Source organism: Sphaeramia orbicularis, chromosome 3 (genome assembly GCF_902148855.1).
Source record: "Sphaeramia orbicularis chromosome 3, fSphaOr1.1, whole genome shotgun sequence".
NCBI classification, from domain to species: Eukaryota; Metazoa; Chordata; class Actinopteri; order Kurtiformes; family Apogonidae; genus Sphaeramia; species Sphaeramia orbicularis.
Window position 1 is genome coordinate 18,597,753 of NC_043959.1, and position 22,610 is coordinate 18,620,362.

At 34.0% G+C, this 22,610-nt stretch overlaps 2 protein-coding genes across 2 annotated transcripts in view; both read right to left on the minus strand.

Moving 5' to 3' along the window:
* The window catches only part of LOC115411601 (CUGBP Elav-like family member 1), a 41,133-nt gene extending 35,908 nt beyond the window's left edge, over window positions 1–5,225 (minus strand). Inside the window, 1 exon segment of the mRNA XM_030123793.1 lies at window positions 5,107–5,225. The gene's annotated coding sequence lies outside the window, so the exon portion shown is untranslated.
* LOC115417166 (methionyl-tRNA formyltransferase, mitochondrial-like) overlaps window positions 1–21,696 on the minus strand; it is a 28,022-nt gene extending 6,326 nt beyond the window's left edge. The window contains 12 exon segments of the mRNA XM_030131181.1: window positions 3,644–3,747; window positions 5,107–5,169; window positions 9,739–9,795; window positions 9,798–9,867; window positions 10,060–10,133; window positions 12,035–12,114; window positions 12,204–12,294; window positions 12,370–12,445; window positions 13,521–13,623; window positions 13,698–13,820; window positions 15,405–15,602; window positions 21,339–21,696. Coding sequence (XP_029987041.1) covers window positions 3,644–3,747; window positions 5,107–5,169; window positions 9,739–9,795; window positions 9,798–9,867; window positions 10,060–10,133; window positions 12,035–12,114; window positions 12,204–12,294; window positions 12,370–12,445; window positions 13,521–13,623; window positions 13,698–13,820; window positions 15,405–15,602; window positions 21,339–21,505 — 1,206 coding nt within the window. The 5' untranslated portion in view covers window positions 21,506–21,696.
* Window positions 21,697–22,610: the final 914 nt, after the last annotated feature.

Here is a 22,610-nt window from a genome sequence, read left to right on the forward strand (position 1 = left end):
AAAAGAAGACATGATGGCGAAAACGTGCTTCTTTCGGTTTCTTCTTCAAGACGGGGAAACTAAATGAACGCGACAACGACCGACCGGTGGTAAACTCCAGATGAGACACGTGGTAGTAAGTCCCTGACGACCGGAATCAAACAGCAGTCAGCGGAGAACGGAAGACAAGAGGAAAACGGCGCACCAGGATAAATCAATCCACATGGAGAACCTGTTGGCCGGAACAAAAAAAATACAACAAAACCCGACCGAGGAGACACCTATGAGATGGAGGACACGAGTGACGCACACAAAGTGACGGGCCTTCAGGTTGGCGTTTCAGGTTCTAGGACCGGCAAAGAAAAACACGGCAGGAAGATCATGAAGACAGAGGACGAGCCAGATTACCGGGCACAGGGGGAGTGATGGCCATTTGAGGTCACACAATCAAAGTGCTGATGATCCAGTGCCTTTGTGAACGTTTCTCCTAGGCCAGCAGATCTGGCTGCAGCGTCAGATAAACAAAGTGTCAGATTGATGGTGATAAGGCCGAGTGGGCAGCGGGTATGAAAGAGGGAGTGAATAGCACGACCCAGCCAGCAGCTAATCCCCGGACTAGCCACAACAGGAGCTAACAATTAGGTTCCGGCCCGAGGGGGCTGTGTGCCCAGTGGTCCCACCGCCGCCACTGGTTTGTGTGAGTAAAAACTTTAAGTAACCAATGACATGCAACAGTGCATACAACCACACAAAAACACACTCCTATGAAGGGAGATGCGTTGTGACAACTTTAGGAAGCTCTCGGTCACACAGGTATCTATTTATACACTAATCACAATCAGGATACTTTATTAATCCCAGGGGAAACGGTTGTGTGTTACAGCTGCTTCATGCAAATATAATTAAAGTAGCAGGAAAGAAATGATCAGCACTACAAAAATATAATATATATACATACTAGGGATGATACGTAAATTTCATATCACGGTTACTGTGACCAAAATTATCATGGTTATCATTATTATCGCGGTATTGTTGAAATTGTGCTCAAAATGTTCAAAAAGTACTTATGCACACAACGAAATAATTTAACCAAGTTGTATCTTGAAAAAAAAAAAAAAAACAACAAAAAAACCACATAAAATAATTGGCACAATGCACTTTCTGTTGGCAGAAACATTTAAATATAAACCCTTATGGGTCTGAGCCTATTTTGGCTGTTTTTCAGTACTTTAGATTTTGCCTTTATATACTATATAAAGAAATGTTTCCTATACCCATGTTTGGTACCTTTTTTTTTCAGCACAACTTCATCTACCTCATCCGCCTATTAGTTTTTCAATTTAACCTATTATATCAACACAAAAGGACAAAAACACACAAAAAAAAAAAAAAATCTAATTTGAAAAATGTATATACATTATTGCATAAATAACACAAAGATGCTTAACGAACCTTTTCAAAGACTTTAAAAGTGAATACTGGTTCCAAATATTAGGTATAGAAATTTTAAATTGTAATACATTAAAACTATACTCAAATATTTGACATAAAAGCAGATCTTTACAAAGGCATTTTGTATGGAAAAGTGTGGTAAAAACGTGGTTATCATGATAATTAGAATTTAAATGGTAATACTAACCGTTGGAAATTTTACCACGGTTTATCATTATACCGGTAATCGTTACATCCCTAATACATACACTATATGGGCTATAGAATGGAATAGAATAGAATAGAAAAGAAAGCCTTTATTTTCACTACACACATGTACAAAGAGATTTAAGAAGCAGCTCCTTTCAGTGCAAAAATATGCATAGAATAAAAACCGATAGGTTTCATAATAAAAAATAAATGTATCCTGAGATAACATAGTTAAAATAAGTTATATACAGTACGAAGTATTGAAAATTACACAGTATTGTGGTCAGAATGATATGATATTGCACAGAAGTAGTCAATATTAATTGTACAGTAGGTGGTTGAGAGGTAGTCTGGGTAGCGGGGGTGTCAAATCATTTCGTTCAGGGGCCACATTCTAGTACGAGTAAACTAGTAGAATAATAGCAGTGAAAAATGACATTATGAATATGTTCACATCTACAAAAATGTGAATAACATGAACAACTTGAAATGTCTTTTAGTGCAATTTAACAATATTAAGCCTCAGGTTATCATTTATACATGAGCATGGTTATAACAGACAAATCACAGTGGATCTACAAATAAACAAAATATTCAGTAACAGACCGAATATTGGTACTATTACACTGACTTCCATTAAGACATTTCAGGTTGTTCATATTTGTTTATATTTTAATTTTTGTGAAAGGACAGTTTCAAATGTAAAGGTTTTCATGTAATTTTACATTTTTATACTAAGAAATATTTGGAGTTGTAATTATTTATAGGTTATTATGATAGTATTTTACTGATCTAATGCGCTTGAGATCGAATTGTTCTGGATGTGGACCTGAACTAAAATGATTTTAACATCCTTGATTGTTAATATCTTGAGTGTAATTTATATAATTAAAGTAGCAGGAAATAAATGATCAACACTACAAAAAAAAAAAAAAAAAAAAAAAAAACATATATATATATATATATATGTATATATATATATATATATGTAATATGTATATATATATATAATAATATATATATATATATATATATATAATAGATATAGATAGATAGATAGATAGATAGATAGATAGTATGATATATATAGATATATATACATACATACATACATATATGGAGTAAAGCAGGGGTGTCAAACTTATTTTAGTTCAGGGGTCACATTCTAGTACTAGTAAACTAGTAAAATAATAGCTGTGAAAAAATTACATTATGAATATGTTTACATCTACAAAGTTTCATTAAAAATGTAAATAAAATGAACAACCTGAAATGTCTTAAGAAATCTAAGTGCAATTTTAAAAATATTCAGCCTCAGTTTATCATTTACACATGTGCATTATTACAACTTACAGACCACAGTTGATCTACAAATACACAAAACATTCAGTAACAGACAGAATTGGTACAATTACACTGACTTCTATTAAGACATTTCAGGCTGTTTATATTTGTTCATTTTATTCAAATTTTTTGTGAAAGGATAGTTTCTAAATGTGAAAGTTTCTTGTAATTTTACATTTTTATACTAAGAAATATTTGGAGTTGTCATTATTTATAGGTTATTTCATAGTATTTTCATGATCTAATGCACTTGAGATCGAATTGTTCTGGATGTGGAACTAAAATGAACTAAAATGGTTTTAACATCCTCGATATTAATATCTCAGTGTAATTTTATATAATTAAAGAAGCTATATATATATATATTATATATAGATTATATATATAATATTATATTAACACTATATGTATAAACAAATTTCCAGCATCTCCCAAAGTGTGTGGTTTTACTACAAGCAGCTGTTTGTAGTGATGGTTTGATGATATGTCCAACACTGTTTCTGAAACACAATCTGCCCAAAGGAAAGTTTCACAGTAAACTCTTTTTACCACATTATTGATCCACAGAACAGGGGGGCTTCACATACTCTATTCATCTGCATTCATTTACTGTGGGTTTTTATTAAAAAACATGAGAACCAGTGGCGAGTACGGCATCCTGAAGGACCCAACTCACCCCTTCTAGGGCATCACCACCCTCATACATCAGGGAGAGATACAGGAATATGAGAACCAGGACTAGAACCAGGACTAGGACCAGGACTAGGACCGGGACTAGGACTTTAACAGAGGTCAGACTACTGAACCAGAGAGTATGAACTGTAAAAAAAGACCTCTAAGAAGATTTATGGCTAAAACTTAATTGAATTTACTGATTTATTTATTTATTCTGATTAATATTGGCATGATTTTGTCTAATTTTCACTTATTAACTTGGTTATTAGGTTTTTATCATTATTTTTTTTCTATTTGTAAACTAACTATTCATGGTAGATGTGTGAAGACAATATCATTTTATTTGAACCATAAAAATGACAATAAACTAATAAATCCATAAAGACTGAAAATACACAATACAAACACTAATCATACTGATTTATATAAGAAGGTTCTGAATAAAAATTATTCTATTAGTAGCCATTTGATGCATATGACTGGTGCTTTTACCATAATTACCATTTGCTTTATTTTCCCATCAGTTTTATAAGTGGCTCAAAATGACCCTTTGAGGTTGTTTACGTACAATATCTTTGAGATGAAAAGTTGTTATGATTTCATATTCCAGGTATACATCAAAATGCATGCTACTGACATCCTGCCATTTAAATGTTTAACTTATATTTGATAGATTTTAAGACAATGTAGTTTTGTATTACTACCCCAGCTTCCATAGGTGGGTCAAAATGACCCACATTTATTTACAATATAATTACATCTGAACCTTTGATTCATTCTACAGCAAAACCAAACGACTCACAAAATGGGTGTTGGCATTGTTCTATTGCTGTTATATGCTGTATATTACATTCTAATTTTCCAAATAAAAAAAAAAAATCTTAAAATTGTTAAAAGTGTAAAAAAAAAAAAGAAACTAAAAAAACATTTCAAACATGAAATCATTTTTACCAAAATATAATACAAATGTATATTTTTAACATGACAAAATGACAAAAGTGACATAAAAACACACATAAAACAAATCAAAAAACGACACAGGTCATTTTGACCCACTCGTGAAAGAGTGTAGGGTCCACACTCATACATCCAAGGCTTAAGATTGTCATTTTAATGTAATAATGTTCAGAAGACATGTGGCTTGTGGAAAATGAGAATATCAGAGTGAAAAAAACAAATCTAAATCTGTCAGTCATGTTCACTTTTCATATTGAAATTAATGGGACAGAATCTGCCACTTGACTCCATAAAGGGGCGGGGCTTGGAGAAACCCCTGAAACAGGAAATGAACAAACGCTGCACACAGTGCTCAGTGCACGTCTGCACTGTTTCAGGTTGATTTCAGGTCACGTGACTGACTGGATCACTTTTCCAAAGCCGTCAGTGAACATTTATTATTTACATGGTGTCTGAGCCTAAAACCAACTCCTCTCATTGAACTGAGTAAAACTGATGGGTCCTTACCCCCCAAGGCCAAGCTGGGAACCTCCACAGTAGGAAGGGGGTCGGGGCTTTGTCCAGTCTGATCTGGAGACACATATAGTGTTTCAGGGTCCAGACTATCCATCCAGAGCCTTGCACTTCAACTCTAAAATATGGAAACACAGAGATGGAAACAACAAAAAGTGATTACAAATACATAGAAATCTACACATTTCAAGTAGCAATGAATAAACACCAGTATACTAGCATGTACTCTGGGGCTTTGAAGAGTGATTATAACCTGAACTTGTCATTATAAAAACAGGTGACAGCTGTACTGGCTGATCACTGTCCAATATCCATCAGATTCACAGCCATGAACCCATCACTCAGGCAGGACAGGGGCTCCAAACTGTGCCACCCAGGTTTAACATGGCTGCCTCCGTGACTGCCAAAGTTTGGGTTTAATTTTACACAGCTGGAGGAAATGGTGTGGCAGAGTCCATCTTTATATAGTCTACATTTTTGACATGCTTTCATCACACAACAACACTGCTGGAGACAGTGTGACAAACAGATTCCAATCATCCTGATATCTTTGGAATTAAAAAAAAAAATGTCAACAGTAATATAAAAAAACATCCTGGGATATTAAATCCCTCACAATGTTAAACTTCATCTTAGTGTAATAAGAAATGATGTGGTTAAAAAAAAACAGTACTTTTGTTTATTGCTGGTAAGAACGCTATTACTAAATATTAGTATAACCCTGGGCGGAGCTAAAGGTGGTGTCACTGACGAAGACACTTGACATGTCAATAAAATAAAATTTAAAGGAACTAATAAAGACACCCGTGCTGGTAATCTTTCTTAAACTGACACTTTTCAGAATCAGAATACTTTCATAATCCCAGGGGAAATTACTGTGTGTTACAGTTGCTCCGTGCAAGTATAATGAAAGAGGCAGGAAACAAATTATGACTAGGACAAATATATATATACCAAATAAGCATATTAAACAATCTATTAAACACAGGTTTTACAAGTGAATGGGCGTTTTGTCAAAAACAAGCATTTTTCATTCTTCCACGTCAAACCACCTCATATCTAAACTTTGATCAATTCTACTGTTCATAAAAACATAAAACTATTGATAGCACATAGCAGTCAGTAGTAGTTTCACTTTTAGTAATCTGTCAACATAGGATAGCTGATAACACCATTCACAAATATGTCCAACGATAAGAGCAGAGGTTCCCAAGTGCAACAAAACTATCTGAAGCTAGATGATTAGACAGATGATTTCCTCTGCAGGTAGACGTCTAAAATAAAGTACTACAGTTGCTGATATGTCAATAAATTATCAATTAGTCGAGTCATTTAAATTGGTAATATTTTCCCATGTCTTATCTGCTGATAGTGGTTGTAAAATTACTGTCAATACTATCGCACTGAGATATGACAACAGGCAGTATCTGCAGGGACATGAGATGAGCAGCTCCACAGCCAAAGATTTAATATAATAATACTTATACTACTGCCTTAAATTTGTATTGTAAAAAGATATGGCTTAGCACGTTATAGCATGTGATGTGAAAGTATTGTAAGTCACAGTATAATCTAATTGTCATTTTTACACTTATTACGTGCACATACTTTGCAACCTGCATACTGATTGCCATTTACCTAACTGAAATCTGAACTGGTATATCCTCTAGTACTTCAGTGGTTAAATACAAACCCACACATTTCTGTCAGTCCATACAGCTCGATGGTAAATGCAAAGACCAGCTTTATTCCTTCTCAAAAAGATGACATTATTCAGACATAATAAAAATACTCCTCTGACACTAATTTGTCAGATACAGTTCATTTTACCTTGTATATGTTCCCCCCTTCCTTCCTCTTTCAAAACACACAATCTATGAATAGTTTGTTTCTTAGGTCTTGGACAGACTTTAGTATCAGTATACGAGTATTGATCATGTATTGATAGCTCCAAATCATCCATTATACCACAATTCAACATGCACAAGTTTGCAAACATTGACAGATTAAGTGTCTGCAGCTTCATCATTTCTACAGTGAAATACACATATTTGTTGTTAAGTGAAGGGGGATTTAACATGCAATGATTCTCATGAACTTAAAGCGTTCATTTTTTATAATTCTTACTTATTTATCCATTTTGAGCTTCAGTGTGACATGACGTTTGTTATACGTACACTAAAATGACTGTTAATCTCATGTACTTTGACATTTCTACAGTAAGGCCTGGTGTGTTACTGACCAGTGGGACCTCAAACTTACATTAAACACACAAATTCTGTCATAACATGTCACTTACATTTAACCACCACAAACGCACCTTCAAACTCTAACATTCTGCTTAGATGTTTGTAGTTTTAACAGCCTGCAGAGGTAGTTAAAGCCCACACAGCCCATACCTGCAGCATCATGGGTCTGTTATGGTAACATTAGCTGGATATTACAGCGTGTGCTAACTTAAGGACCAACTTACCCGTGTTTTACGCCACAATTAACTTGACGTGTGCTTAAAAACAAAATGCCGACTTGGACGTCTGCTTACAGTATGAATATACTGTACTTGATGACAATAATTCTCAACTACAGGTGTAAATAAGTAATGGTGTAACACTTTAAAAATTTTAGCAAGCTGTCACTGTGCAAAATGGCAGTCTCTCCTGCCGGACGATACCATCGGACGGAAACACGGGGGTGGCACTGTCGAAAAACAGGTATTATCTGTCATATCAGACACCTGACTATTTTTCATCGGCTATTTGCACATAGTTTTATATATCAGTAAACGTGTTTATGAGTGATGTTTGCTGTTTGTTTGTCATCAGATATTTGTGAAAGTGCATCTCTCAGTGAACCTTGTTTAAATAAGAAGATGGTACAGTCCATAAGTCCGTCACTGCCGCATTTCATGATGTTGAATTATGTATAAACAGAGTAAAATAAAAAGACTATGTCAAGTTATAATCTTATTTAATCATATATTTTCTATTTTATACCTCGATCTTTTTAATTTTATTTTTGCATTATTATTATCATATTATTATATATATTATTTTTTTATTTTTTTTTTTTTTTATTCATTTTTTTTGTTAACTTGCATTTGTATCTATATATTGGAAATGTAAAATATTTTGTGAAGTGTGACTATTTTTTTTATCCTACTTTGATGTAAAATAATTTTGTATATTTCCTGTTCAATTGTTCATTGTTCAATTAAAAAAAAAAAAAAACATGCATAAACATTAAAAAAAAAAGGTAATTCTTATCCTGAAACCACTTAACACTTATTCTTTCTTTGAGCGTTCTTCTGACTTCTCACCTAAAATTGAAAACTATCTTATATCTTAAATGTAATGAAAATACAGCTATAACGCCTCAAAATGTACTTACACATTTTGAACATGGCATATGTAACTTTGAATTTATTGTTAATTTGATCATTTTATTTGGAAAACTTCACATACACAAAACTAAATATGCCATAACACGCCCAAATTTTAAAGTCTTTATGACTGAATTTGAAAAATATATTAAATCATTGGACTATCTTTAACAAGAAAAGCACTAACACTCTGACAATTTATAAAGAATTCCTTAAAATGGACTGAATTTACTCTCAGATGTATTTTTTATTAGATACTTATATCTTAAGTTATTATTATTATATTTGTCTTTCTTCTTTGCGTGTAAGCCTTTGCATTACGTTAATTTATTTGTTTGGATGATTTTTCCTTTTGACATCTTGATGTTTGTTCAAAATTTGTCAATGTTTTGTATACACACATATTTTCAATAAAGATGGGGGGGAAATTATGCATAAACATTTTAAAATTTCAAAATTTTTCTGTGCTCGGAAAGGAGTGGGAAGAAGTATAACTTTTAGGCTCCCCCCCTTTTTACAAAATAATTAAATTAATTCCACTTCCTTTGCTTTGTAAACACACTTTTTTTCTGTATATTTTTACAATAACACAAAACATCCATACAAACCATTCACATACACTTTTTTAGTCACCTCACACACAATCAGGTTTGCATAATCAATCATTTTTAATATAAACTATAATATTTATAGGCACTTTAAATATTTATCACAAATTTAATGATCAATAAATGTTATATCTCCTAATCATGACAATTACTTATAATAATATCGTATTTTATGCTTACTTCTATGTTGTAACTAGATATACACTTATTCAGATAATGTTCTATTTTTTTATTATAGTGGATTTAATACATCCTTTTAAATGCACAAATTGAAGAAGACATTTTTAAGTTTTGATCCAGATTATTCCACAGGTGTACTCCTCTGACAGAGATACACTGACTTTTTATGTTTGTTCTACACTTCATTCTCTTGTAGATTTCAGTGGTTATGTGGTTCAGTGTGTAATTATTAGACATCAGAACTTTACATTTCACTGTCATGTTTACTCCAGTATCAGATGAAAAATAACAAAAAAGCACTTGAGTTCATCTTTTAATAAATATCACTTTCTTCAGTTTTCTAGCATTCTTTAATAGCAAAAAATAACAGTTTATTCCATAGGATAATATGTTTGTAGTTGTTAAATCATGGATGAATGAGTGGAACTCCCTCTGCTCCTCCCTGCTTCTTGTTCCTACTGACGAATAAACATTCATCTGTGTCATTGGGTGTTTCCTTCTGCAGTGTCTGGTGAGGTAACCATTGTAGAAGTCTGCTGCCGTCAGTCGTTTTTTCAGAAGCACAGCTCTGAATCCCACCCAGCCATTCTGGAAAAAGAAAACACAAAGATTTAAGTATCAAAATATCTACTTTATTTAAAAAAAAAAAAAGTCCCTCCTGAATTTAAATATGGCTTCACACATTCACTCCTTAATAGTTCTCACAATCACATGTTGTCTTAACAGATGCATATGAGTATTTCCTGTAGATAAACTGGAGTTAAACTGATTCAGACCGACCTTACAGCAGACGGCCAGGATGTCTGACTCCTTCAGAAAACTCACTGATCCAGGAACCGGTTTCCTCCTCAGATCTACAACCAACATGTGGGTGAAATGTGGTCGTCACACTCAGGTTAGACATGACTGAAGAAACGCAGTGAAACAGCAACGACAAACGCACACTAACCTGTTAAACCTGGACATAATCTGAAAATAATCCAGTTCAATGGGATCTGAAGTGTTTTATATCAGGTAAAAATGTCAAATTATTATTTATTTAAGGTTGAAAACTGACAGTCATTCGTTGTTTCAGCTGTTCATAAAAGAAGTAGTATAAAAGATCCTGTCCAATACCAATATTTAAAAGGACATTTTGGTCGATACCGTAGTTATTATCTGTTTCTTTGTTTTGTTTTTGTATTTATTTATACTCCAATATTCATAAACCTATTCCCACTACACACTTTATGCACCTTCATCCAAATGAAAAACTCCATTTTACTTTCCACTTTACAGTTTATTGTCGCACCTTATTGTTTGTATCTATTTTCATTGCACTACTTATTATATTTATTCGTCTTGCCTATGTTGTGTTTATTTTCTCCTGATGTTAATGTTTGTCCATTTGTTCCTGATTTTGTTTTTTTTTTACCTACTTTTACCATTACCTACCTTTTTTTTTTTTAATTATCTATTTGGCAAGCTGGTATTTTTTCCATTATTTATCAATTTCTATTAATTTTGTTTATTATTTTGTACTTTTTGTTTCTTTTGTTGCTTACTTATGTTTATTTTGTACATTTCTTGCCTATTTTGTTAAAAAAATAATAATAATTTTTTACATGTTTATGTTTAATTTGCTAGTTTATTGTGGCGATGGAGGCAGCCACAATACAACAATGAATTGAATAATTTAATATTTGTAATGTATTTGTGTCAGTTACTATCAGTTTGAGTTTATATGAATTAATTTAAATTTATATGGCTATGTTCACTTGATGATATATTTTAGAGGTCGACCGATATGGGTTCTCTAAGGCCGATGCCAATTTTTTTTTTAAAATTGGTCAGCTGTTAGCCAATATCAGACAGCAACACATACCATAACACTGTCCAATAAACTCACCTCTGTCTGAGGTCTGTGGACATAAATCCATTTGCACTTAAATGTCATTTAGCACATTCCCGACTTGAATATTTCTACTTGTTTTGCACCTTACAGTTCTATTTCAGCAAATTACAGATTCTACCCAGATCTTTTTATACTTCTAATTCATAGTGTACAGCGTATAGTGTTTAGTCTTATGTTATATCTCTTTACTCATGTTTGCTGTGGTTTTATATAGTTATTGAATGTGTGCCATGCTGCTGCTACACTGTAATTTCATATCAATAATATAAATTTCAATATAATCTATCTATCTATCTATCTATCTGTCTATCTATGCATCCATCCATCCATGCATCCATCCATCCAACCGGGAAAAGTACCGATAAAAACTATGAAAAAAGGATGAAAAGACCAATTACACTTGACAAAAACACAGCAAAACAACACTATCATTATTATATACATTATTTAGAAGAATTCACTGTTAAAAGGCTGCTAAAAGTAATACAAATCTTCCATCTCTCTCTCACCGACTGCACTCTGCTCTCTGCTCTGCCCACTTCCATCCTCCCCTTCAACCAATGCAGACCTCTACCTTAATGTGTTATATAGCAAAAGAAAGAGCCTAATCTCAGCTAAAAGATGCTGTTTGAATTTTGTCAACAGCGGGAACGGTTCAGGAGTTACACTAATTTGAAAGACGATGGATGTGAAAACGCGGTGCCGGAGACACAGCTGTCTTAAAAGGGTTAATTTACATTCTCTGACTTTTAACAATATAATATGTATCTGCTTACTATAAGTGAAGCCCCACTGACATATGCTTTAAAGAGGCGTTTGTAAAACCTCATTGTACGTGATGTAAGTAAACGCATCACTTACCTGACAGTGAAATGTTACATCTTCCTACACATTCCAGCAGTTTGATGGTGTTCCCCTTCCACGTGGTTGTTAAAGGAATCTGAAGACACAGAGGAACATCTTATATACACACAGATACTGGACAGGCTGGAGTACACGGATCAGACGACGTCCGGATCGGCCTGGTTACCGGGATCCGATGGCTCGATGCAGGCGGTGGATCTGTTCACAGGTCTGATCCTCCCACACCACCCAGCTCATCTGAGAAGTGATTTTTGGAGCTGTTGAACAGAACACATCAGTTAGACATGAGTCTGTTGACTCCATCTGAGCATGCTCAGTTCAGCTCTACGTACCAAATGTAGCTCCGGTCTGACTCTGGTCTCTTTTATTTACCAGTTTCTCGTCCAGCGTCCTCAGAGTGTCGATCAGCTGAGGATCAGGAATAAAAATAAGAACCAGCAGCTCCAGTTATGAACAGAGTTATTTTAACCCTTAAAGACCCAGTGCTAGTTTGGTAGTAGTTCCCAAATAATTTTCCTCTATTTTTAACCTTTATTAAGTTATTTATCCCCATTTATTCTAATATATCTTTTGTATTTTACATTTTTTAGTGAATACCAAGTATTTTCCTAATTTAATTCACTGATCATGTAAATGTTCATAAAAGCTCAGAGGAAGGTTGAGGGTTATTATGTCAGAAACAGAGAAAACTGAAGAAAAAGTTACTTTTCAGCAAAATCACCATTAACTGAACATAAAAAAAAACGTTATTTTGTTCATTTTTAATTCATTTTGATTCATTTATTAATTACTTAGTTGTTTTTCTTCAATTTGCTATTTATTTGGGGTTTTTTCTTCATTTTGTTCAGTTTGTAGCTTATTTATTCATGCTGCTTATTACTTTATTCATTTTTATTCGTTTTGTTCATTTTATTCATTATTGATCACATTTTGTTACATTTTTGTTACACATTACTAATTATTTTGTAAATCTTAATTTGTTTTGATTTTATTAATAAACCAAGTGTCTGATTTGTTCTTTTTAATTCATTTTATTTATCCTTTATTTGTTTATTTCTTCATTTTATTTTTTATTTGTTTCAATTTTGTTCCGTTTGTGGATTATTTTCTGCATGTCTCTTTTTTTTATTCATTTCACATTTTATTATTTTGGCTGTGTTTGTTTATATTGTTGGTATTTTCATTATCTTTCTTTAATTTCTGTTCATTGTCTTGCTTGTTTTCTTCATATATTTATTAGTTTGGAATTTTTTGTATTTTTATTTTTATCTGTTTTGTCTTTTTTTTTCTTTCATGCCTACACTTTTTATTGCTTCCCCTGCACCCTGCTGTAATACTTTTAATGTTTTATGTAAACCACTTGAATTGTCATGTACATGAAATGTGCTACATAAATAAACCTGCCATGCCTTATTCGTTTTTGTTTCTTTTATGGATTTGGGTCTTTAGGGGTTAACTCTCCAGGTGCGTTCAAAATACTCACCAAATGTGCTCCCTTTACGGCTAAAGTATCTCCAAGTTCCTCAGCGGTGCAGTTTTCAGGGACTGGATGAAGCTCCTGGTTCAGAATGGGGCCCACATCGAACCTGTAAAGTCACAGTTTTAACCTCTGTTTATGTTTGAGAAGCTGATGGAACAGAGCAGGTTTCTCTGTGTTCACCTGTGAGGACGGATCTGCATAATGGTGACACCGGTGAGTTTGTCCCCGTGCATGATGGTATGGAAGATGGGCGCCGGGCCTCGCCATCTGGGCAGGAGGCTGGGGTGAACGTTCAGAATCCCACTGTGAGGAAAGAGAGAATGTAGATGATCCACAAAAACATATCTGAGCAGGTTAGACAGTAGAACCAGGCCATGTTAGTTCGCTCCATGAACCATGTATGTACTCACTGGGCCTTTGGATAACCACTTATCAGAGAAGATGAATGAAAAAAATTGAGCCTTACTTTGACATTAACCCATAAAGACCCAAACATCCACTGGCAACACAAATCTTTTAGTGATATGAAAAGTTAAATAATTGTTGATCCATTAATGCTATCAATACATGTAAATAATTGGTGTAAAATACAGTTCTTCATCTTTTCATAGTCATCAGATATGACCCATTTGGACGTTCAGAGGCTCCACCGTGGAAACACCGTCATCTTCTACAACACTGACTCACCAGTAAAACCCATGGAGTTGGATCAATGACAGTGGATGGACACACTGGGTTTATGTTCAGTTAATGATATATTTTTTACTGAGAAAGTCACTTTTTCCCTCCATTTTCTCTGTTTTTGATATAATTACCCTCAAGTTTAATTTGAGCTTTTATGGACATCAATCATGATCAGTGAATTCAATGTAGGAAAATACTTGATTTTCAATTAAAAATGCAAAATACTGAGCATAATATCAGAATAAATGGTGATAAATCACTTTTAAAAAAAGTTAAAAAAAACTGAGAAAAATCATTTGGGCACTGCCACAAAAGCAGCACTGGGTCTTTATGGGTTAATATTTTAACACAGATATACTCTGATCACCTATACCACTCTGAACACTGACAATGGGCCTGTTTACAAGACCATAAACTACAACAACTATTAGTAATCAGATAAATGGAATAATCAGATCTGATGCATTTACATGCACTTCAGAAATGTGATAATCAATAAACCCTGGTTTAGATGTTTCAGTCCTCTATTGGATTTATTTCGGAGTACCTACATAGTGACGGTAGAATCAAACTTCCTGTTACTCTTTTCAACGTCACTTCCATTTTCTATGATTTAATAGTTTTTCCACATGTGCAAATGTAAAAGAACTAAATAAATCAGATTAATTGTATAAGTGCATGAAGACAGCAGATTATTGGGGACAAATCCAGATGTATTAATCTGATTTATCATATTTTTTTAATGCAAAAAAACAAAAAAAATGTTTTGTTTGTCTTGATTTTTTTGGATTACTTATTCTTTTTATTGGTTAATATGTATTATTATTTTTGTGCTGGGTCAAATGTTAAATGCTAATAGGTGTCAATGTGCATTTTTTTTACTCCTTGGTAGAAGGGTGTTAGTGTAGGAATTTAACCTCATTTACAATGTGTTGATTTTAGTGGCTGGGTCAGAATTTTAAAAGTCATGCCAAAATGAACAACTTTTGAATTCTGACCTAAAACAAATTGTAGAAAAATAATACAAAAAAAGAGTACTTTTAGTGGAAAGTGTGCATAATATGCTGCATATATACCGTAGGAAGGTTCAATAAATCAGGATAAATTGAAGCTGAGTTGAATAAATATTTCTGTGTGTCTGGTTATGAATCCTGTGATAAATTTCAACCCTCCACATATGACTGACAGAGAAAAAACACTCACTATGGAAACTTGTTGATTGTTTTCTCCTTGAGTAAGTACCCAAAGGACACCACCACCCCGACATCAAACTGTCCGTCCAAATTGTCCGGTGGCCAACTGCGGACCAGAAGGCGGTTCTGTTCAGCGAAGCGTCTCACTGGAACGTTACCTGAAACTGCAACAACCTCAAGGGAAGCCACGATCCCATCATTAGAGTTCCTGAAACAAAATGGAGTTCAGTTAATTTTGAAGCATTCACTTAATGTAAAACCATGACCACTATTACAAAGACCGTTCATATACTTTAGTTGTCTCTCTATTTCTGCAAAAGCTGAGAATTTTTTCAAAGTGCCATAAAAAGTCAAATCTTTAAGTCAACTTTCAGTCGTTTCACAGACCAACATTCACAGACCTGCATGGTGGATGCTTTTTTGTCCTAACTATTTCTGGTGTTGCAGCCAAACCATCAGGAGCTTAAGTATGTTTCCAAGTGAACCAAATTAGATCAGACCAAACACTAAATACTACTGAGTATATATGAGGCACTATTTGGTAAAAATGATGCAATTATTATGTTATTTGCAGTTTCAAAGTGGGTCTGTTTACTTTGTTATCAAGAAAAATACATGGATAAGTCATTTAGAAACGTCCAAAAACATACAAACTTTTACCAGAATAGAAATACCAAAGACCTACAAGAATCCATAAACATACCAAAAGGGTTGGGATGTTTTTTTGTTTAAAGTATAAAAAATGTCACCATACAACAGAGCTTGCTTGTTTTTTATTTTCCCATTTCTGCAATAGATCTTAAATGCTCCTAATCTTTACGCTGTATCTTATAGTAAATACAATTGGGTCCATAAGTATTTTGACAGAGAAAGGATTTTCAGGATTTTGACAGTGGATTCTTCCATTTTAATAATGTACAAAATTATTGATTTGACCACTCCTAAAGTCGACTGTATCTCTCTGATAATTGTTGTAATTCTTAAATGATGAATGCAGTGTTTTAGTTAAACTACTTGAATTAAAACTTCAGTCCTGTCTGGTTTGGTTCATTTCAGATCCACTGTGGTTGTGAACAGAGGCAACATTACAATACTACGGTGGCCCAGAGGTGCAACAGGCCAAAAAATTATCCACTAGACGAAAAAAATTATCTACTACAAGAAAAAAAAAAAAGAGAACAGCCTAAAAAAATTATCCACTAGATGAAAAAAATTACTACAAGAAAAAAAAGAGAACAGCCCAAAAAAATTATCCAGTATAAAAAAAAAAGAGAACAGCCTAAAAAAATTATCCACTAGATGAAAAAAATTATCTACTACAAGAAAAAAAAAAGAGAACAGCCCAAAAAAATTATCCACTATAAGAAAAAAAAGAGAACAGCCTAAAAAAATTATCCACTAGATGAAAAAAAATTATCTACTACAAGAAAAAAAGAGAACAGCCTAAAAAAAATTATCCACTAGATGAAAAAAATTATCTACTACAAGAAAAAAAGAGAACAGCCTAAAAAAATTATCCACTATAAGAAAAAAAAGAGAACAGCCTAAAAAAAATTATCCACTACATGAAAAAAATTATCTACTACAAGAAAAAAAAGAGAACAGCCCAAAAAAAATTATCCACTGTAAGAAAAAAAAGAGAACAGCCTAAAATAAATTATCCACTAGATGAAAAAAAAAATTCCCTATAAGAAAAAAAGAGACCAGCCAAAAAAAATTATCCACTAAAAGAAAAAAAAAGAGAACAGGCAAAAAAATTATCTACTAGCCCAAAAAATTATTCACTATAAGAAAAAAAAAGAACAGGTGAAAAAATTTATCTACTATGAGAAAAAAAAGAGAGCAGCCCAAAAAATATCCACTATAAGAAAAAAAAAACATCATCCACCTTTTCAATTACGGGGGCGCTGTTTACCCGAAAGGTGCCTTGCTTTAAAATTAAGACCGCCACAAAAATAAAAGGATAGGCTGAAAAATTTTAAGGCTTTCGGCTAATGTGGCTAATGCTAAGGAAGTACCCCACCGGAAGTGGAGGTCGTGCGCTAAAAAATAAAGTTATTTTAAAATATATATTTCCATTAATATAGTTTGCAAAGCAGTTAAATGATTAAATACGGTTCCAGTGTCTGCTCAAGGTTAGGCATGGGCGTTAAATGGTTAAGGTTAGGGTTAGGGTATGGTTGGGGTTAGTTTCAGTGGTAAATGGCCCTTGTGTGCACTGTGTGAAGGTTCGTTGCTAAGCTAATGCTAACGCGAAAAGTTGACGGCAACTTTGTGTTATTTATTTTGAGAGGAGGAGAAGAGGAGCTTCCTGTGGAGCTCCACTATCATGGCATTGCCCATTTGTTTGCAGGTAGACCTCTCCTCCTCAACTCAAACGGAGTGTCTTTAATACTAGATCAAGAAGGACATTTTGTGGAGATAAAGATGTGTGCCGTGGTACCGCAGTGCCTCGGCACCTGGCAACGAGCTGAGCTGTGGTACCGAGCCATGGTACGCGGTGCCGTGGGGTACCTGGCACCGAGCCGTGGTACCGCGGTACGTCGCGGCACCAGCCGAGGTGCCACGGCATCTCGCGGCATCAACCGTGGTGCCGCACCAGCCGAGGTGCCACGGCACCAGGTGTCGGTGCCGCAATATGCACTTGCTGTCTCTCAACAAATGGGCGATGCCATGATAGTGGAGCTCCACAGGAAGCTCCTCTTCTCCTCCTCTCAAAATAAAAAATTTTAGAACTTCTTGTAGCGAATATTCATCAAAAATGATATTGAATGTCAGGCAGTTGAACAATTAACACCCTAATCACACAATTGTTTACTCGCACTGGTAGTTCACAAAGTTGCCGTCAACTTTTCGCGTTAGCATTAGCTTAGCAACGAACCCACACAGTGCACACAAGGGCCATTTACCACTGAAAACTAACCCTAACCATACCCTAACCCTAACCATTTAACGCCCATGCCTAACCTTGAGCAGACACTGGAACCGTATTTAATCATTTAACTGCTTTGCAAACTATATTAATGGAAATATATATTTTAAAATAACTTATTTTTTAGCGCACGACCTCCACTTCCGGTGGGGTACTTCCTTAGCATTAGCCACATTAGCCGAAAGCCTTAAAATTTTTCAGCCTATCCTTTTATTTTTTGTGGTGGCCTTAATTTTAAAGCAAGGCACCTTTCGGGTAAACAGCGCCCCCGTAATTGAAAAGGTGGATGATTTTTTTTTTCTTATAGTGGATATTTTTTGGGCTGCTCTCTTTTTTTTTCTCATAGTAGATAATTTTTTTCACCTGTTTTTTTTTTTTATAGTGAATAATTTTTGGGCTAGTAGATAATTTTTTTTTGCCTGTTCTCTTTTTTTTCTTTTAGTGGATAATTTTTTTGGCTGGTCTCTTTTCTTTCTTATAGGGGATTTTTTTTTCATCTAGTGGATAATTTTTTGGGGCTGTTCTTTTTTTTCTTATAGTGGATAATTTTTTTAGGCTGTTCTCTTTTTTCTTGCAGTAGATAATTTTTTGTCTAGTGGATAATTTTTTTAGGCTGTTCTCTTTTTTTTTCCTTATAGTGGATAATTTTTTTGGGCTGTTTTTCTCTTTTTTTTTCTTGTAGATAATTTTTTCATCTCATGGATAATTTTTTAGGCTGTTCTCTTTTTTTCTTGTAGTAGATAATTTTTTCATCTAGTGGATAATTTTTTTAGGCTGTTCTCTTTTTTTTTCTTGTAGTGGATAATTTTTTTCATCTAGTGGATAATTTTTTGGCCTGTTGCACCTCTGGGCCACCGTACAACACTGGTGTCACTGTCCTAATACATATGGACCTGACTATAACAGAACAGGCTGATACTGTGATCATGATTGGAAGTCAACTAATTGTGTAGCTCTAATATAAACTTTTTACAATGAAACACAAATTAAATATCCTTTTTTTTTTTTTAATTTGCATTTTCCAAAGCATCCAAACATTTGTGTTTTTGCTTTTCTGAGGTTGTAACTAAACAAATTGAATACTAGTAGGAATAATAGTAACGATTAGTCACGATTACATTTACTGGTAGGTTTTTCAGACAGTGGTGTACGTTGCCAGTTACTCAATGGCAGGGGTGTCAAACTCATTTTAGTTCTGGGGCCACATTCACCCCAATAAGATCTCAAGTGGGCCGGACCACTAAAATAATAACAGTGAAAAAATAAAATTAACCCTTTCATGTATAGTGGTTACTACAGTGGACAGCAGTTCTACAGCTGTACTCATATATTCATGGGCTTTGTTGTTTTAGTTCAGGGGTGTCCAATCCTGGTCCTCGAGGGCCAATATCCTGCATGTTTTAGATTTTTCCCCCTTTCAGCACACCTGAAGGTCATTATCAGGCTTCTGCAGAGCTTGATCATTGGCTTATCATTTGAATCAGGTGTGTTGGAAGAGGGATACATCTAAAACATGCAGGATAGTGGCCCTCAAGGACCAGATCTGGACACCCCTGTTTTAGTTCCACATCAGCCCACACAGTGGACACACTTATGCATTATCCCATACACTGCAATTCATACCATTAATATAATTTAGCTGTTCTTGATAAACCTGATCTGCAGTAACATGTTTTAGTGTAAATTAATTATTATTTGTTAGACAAAAAGGTTTTTTTGTTTTTTTGCATATTATCTCCATGAAGTGAGTAATAATTAGCATTAGAATATGTTAAAATGTGAGAAAACATCAGATTAGCAGCATTAAAAATGTTTTTATTTTGTTGTTAAATTAAATGTATGGACATTTTTGTAACTCCATGAAAAAAAACAAAAACTGATCACATTGTTTTTTCATGTCTAAGGGGGAATAAAAAAATTTTGACTAAGGTTCTCATAATTCATGCATGAAAGGGTTAAATTCTGATAATGTTAACATCTACAAAAATCGGAATAGCATGAACAACTGGAAACATCTTACGAAAAACAAGTCCAATTTTAACAATATTATGCCTCAGATTATCAGTTTATCCTTTTCACATGTGCATTACAACTTACATTACAATTACAAATACACAAAACATTTAATAACAGGCAGAATATTGGTAAAATTGCATTTACTTATCTCAAGACATTTTAGGTTTTCACATTTTTTTGTGAAATAAGCGTTTTTTAATATAAACATTTTCATATAATTTTAATTTTTTACACTAAAACAAAGATAAAACTTGCTGTTTTCATTATTTATAGGTTTAATATGATAGTATTTTACTGGTCTGACCTACTTGATATCTAATTAGTCTGTATGTGGAATCTGAATTTAAATGATTTTGACATCCTCGATTGTTAATATCTTCAGTGTAATTTTTGTATGTCACAAATCCATCCTACGGGCCAGATTGGATCCTTTGGCGGGCCGGATTTGGCCCCCGGGCCGCATGTTTGACACCTGTGCTCTATGGTATTTTAAGAATACATGTTTATTTTTACCTCCGCCGAGGAGGTTATGTTTTGCCAGGGTTGTTTGTTGTTTGTCTGTCTGTTTGTTTGTCTGTCCGTTAGTGTGCAACATAACTCAAAAAGTTATGGACAGATTTGGATGAAATTTTCAGGGTTTGTTGGAAATGGGATAAGGAAGAAATGATTACATTTTGGTGGTGATCGGGGGTGGGGGGGCCCACAGGGGGGCCACTGATCAGCCTTGGCGGAGGTCTGCGCTCTCCGAGTGCTTCTAGTTTAGTATTAGTAGTGTTACTTACACTATTGATAAATTAAAGCTAAAGTCAGATTTCTGCCATGTCATTCATAGACTTCACATTAAAATAAAATTAGTTGAAGAAGGGTTTTAGGTTTTAACACTCCTCAGAGGGGTTTAATCCTACATTTAATCCAATTATAAAACCTCATAAACTGCAGTGATGTCATTTGATTAGTATCAGATGGAACATGTGAGTCCTGTTGGACGGATCACACCTGCTGGATGTGAGCAGTTTGAGAGATTCCAAGGCGAACTGGTCCGACCCAAAGAAGAGCAGCCTCCACGGAGGTCCAGATGTTGACAGATGTTTCCACAGTGTCCGTACACAGCACGGCCGGAGGTGACTGAGCATGCTCAGTGCGGTCCTACTGATTTGATACATACTAACAGAGACTGCGGCTCCGGATAAATACTATGTCCACAACGTGTAAGTCCTGATACGGCGACGGTTTGTGTTCTGCTCTAAACATGTCCACATATCAAATACAGAGATTTACAACGAAAGAAAACCCGATAAACCACCTGACAGTAGCTCCACAGTTCAGTAACACGGTCAGGGGCGCCGCCATTGCATTTCCGGTTTGTTCTTCTTCTTCTTTTCCAATTCCAGTGGACACAAGCTGCTAGGTGTATTAGCGCCACCCTCTGGATTCACTAATAATAATAATAATATATAATAATAATAATAATAATAATAATAATAATAATAATAATAATTTAATTTGAAATTTTTGTTTTAATTTTGATGATCAGGGCTTACAACTCATGAAAAAATCACCATGTTATTTCATAAGATGGATGCGGTGGATGGCTGTGATAAATGACAGCAGTTTTCCACAGTATTTCTGAGCCCACGTGTTTATATTTATCACAGTAACTAACAAACTTAATTTAATTTATTTATTTTATTTAGTTTTATTATTTTATTTTATTTTATAAAGTTGATATAATAACTTCCCGTGGCATACACCAGAAAGGGATGGAACTAAACCTTTAACAATAAACCGGTCATCGGTCTTACTGTGCAAATTTGAAATTCTTGTCATAGTCACCAATCCAAATTAATGGTCAATGAAAAATATGTAATTAATTTAATCATTTTTTTAGCGAAAAATTCTTTTCATAAAATTATTTGGCAAAAACAAGTACCCTCCTTCTATAAATTCAGAAAAACAGATCTCAAAACATATTGGAACAACATTGAAAATTTGAAAAAGAAAAACAAAAAATTAATCAAAACAATTAAAATATGTCATGATTTTAAATTTAATGTGTAGCAGACCCCTGAGTGTAGTTGATTTATTACTTTATTTTGTTGTTTTTTGTTGTCTCCTTTTTTATAGTTTTGATATATAAATTTGTCATTTGATTGTATTTTTATTGCGTTCAAAAAAATAAATAAATAAATAAAAAATAATAAATAAATAAATAAATAAAAAACCTCTCATCAGTACTACCCCTAGTGGCCGTGTAAGGAACGGCACTTT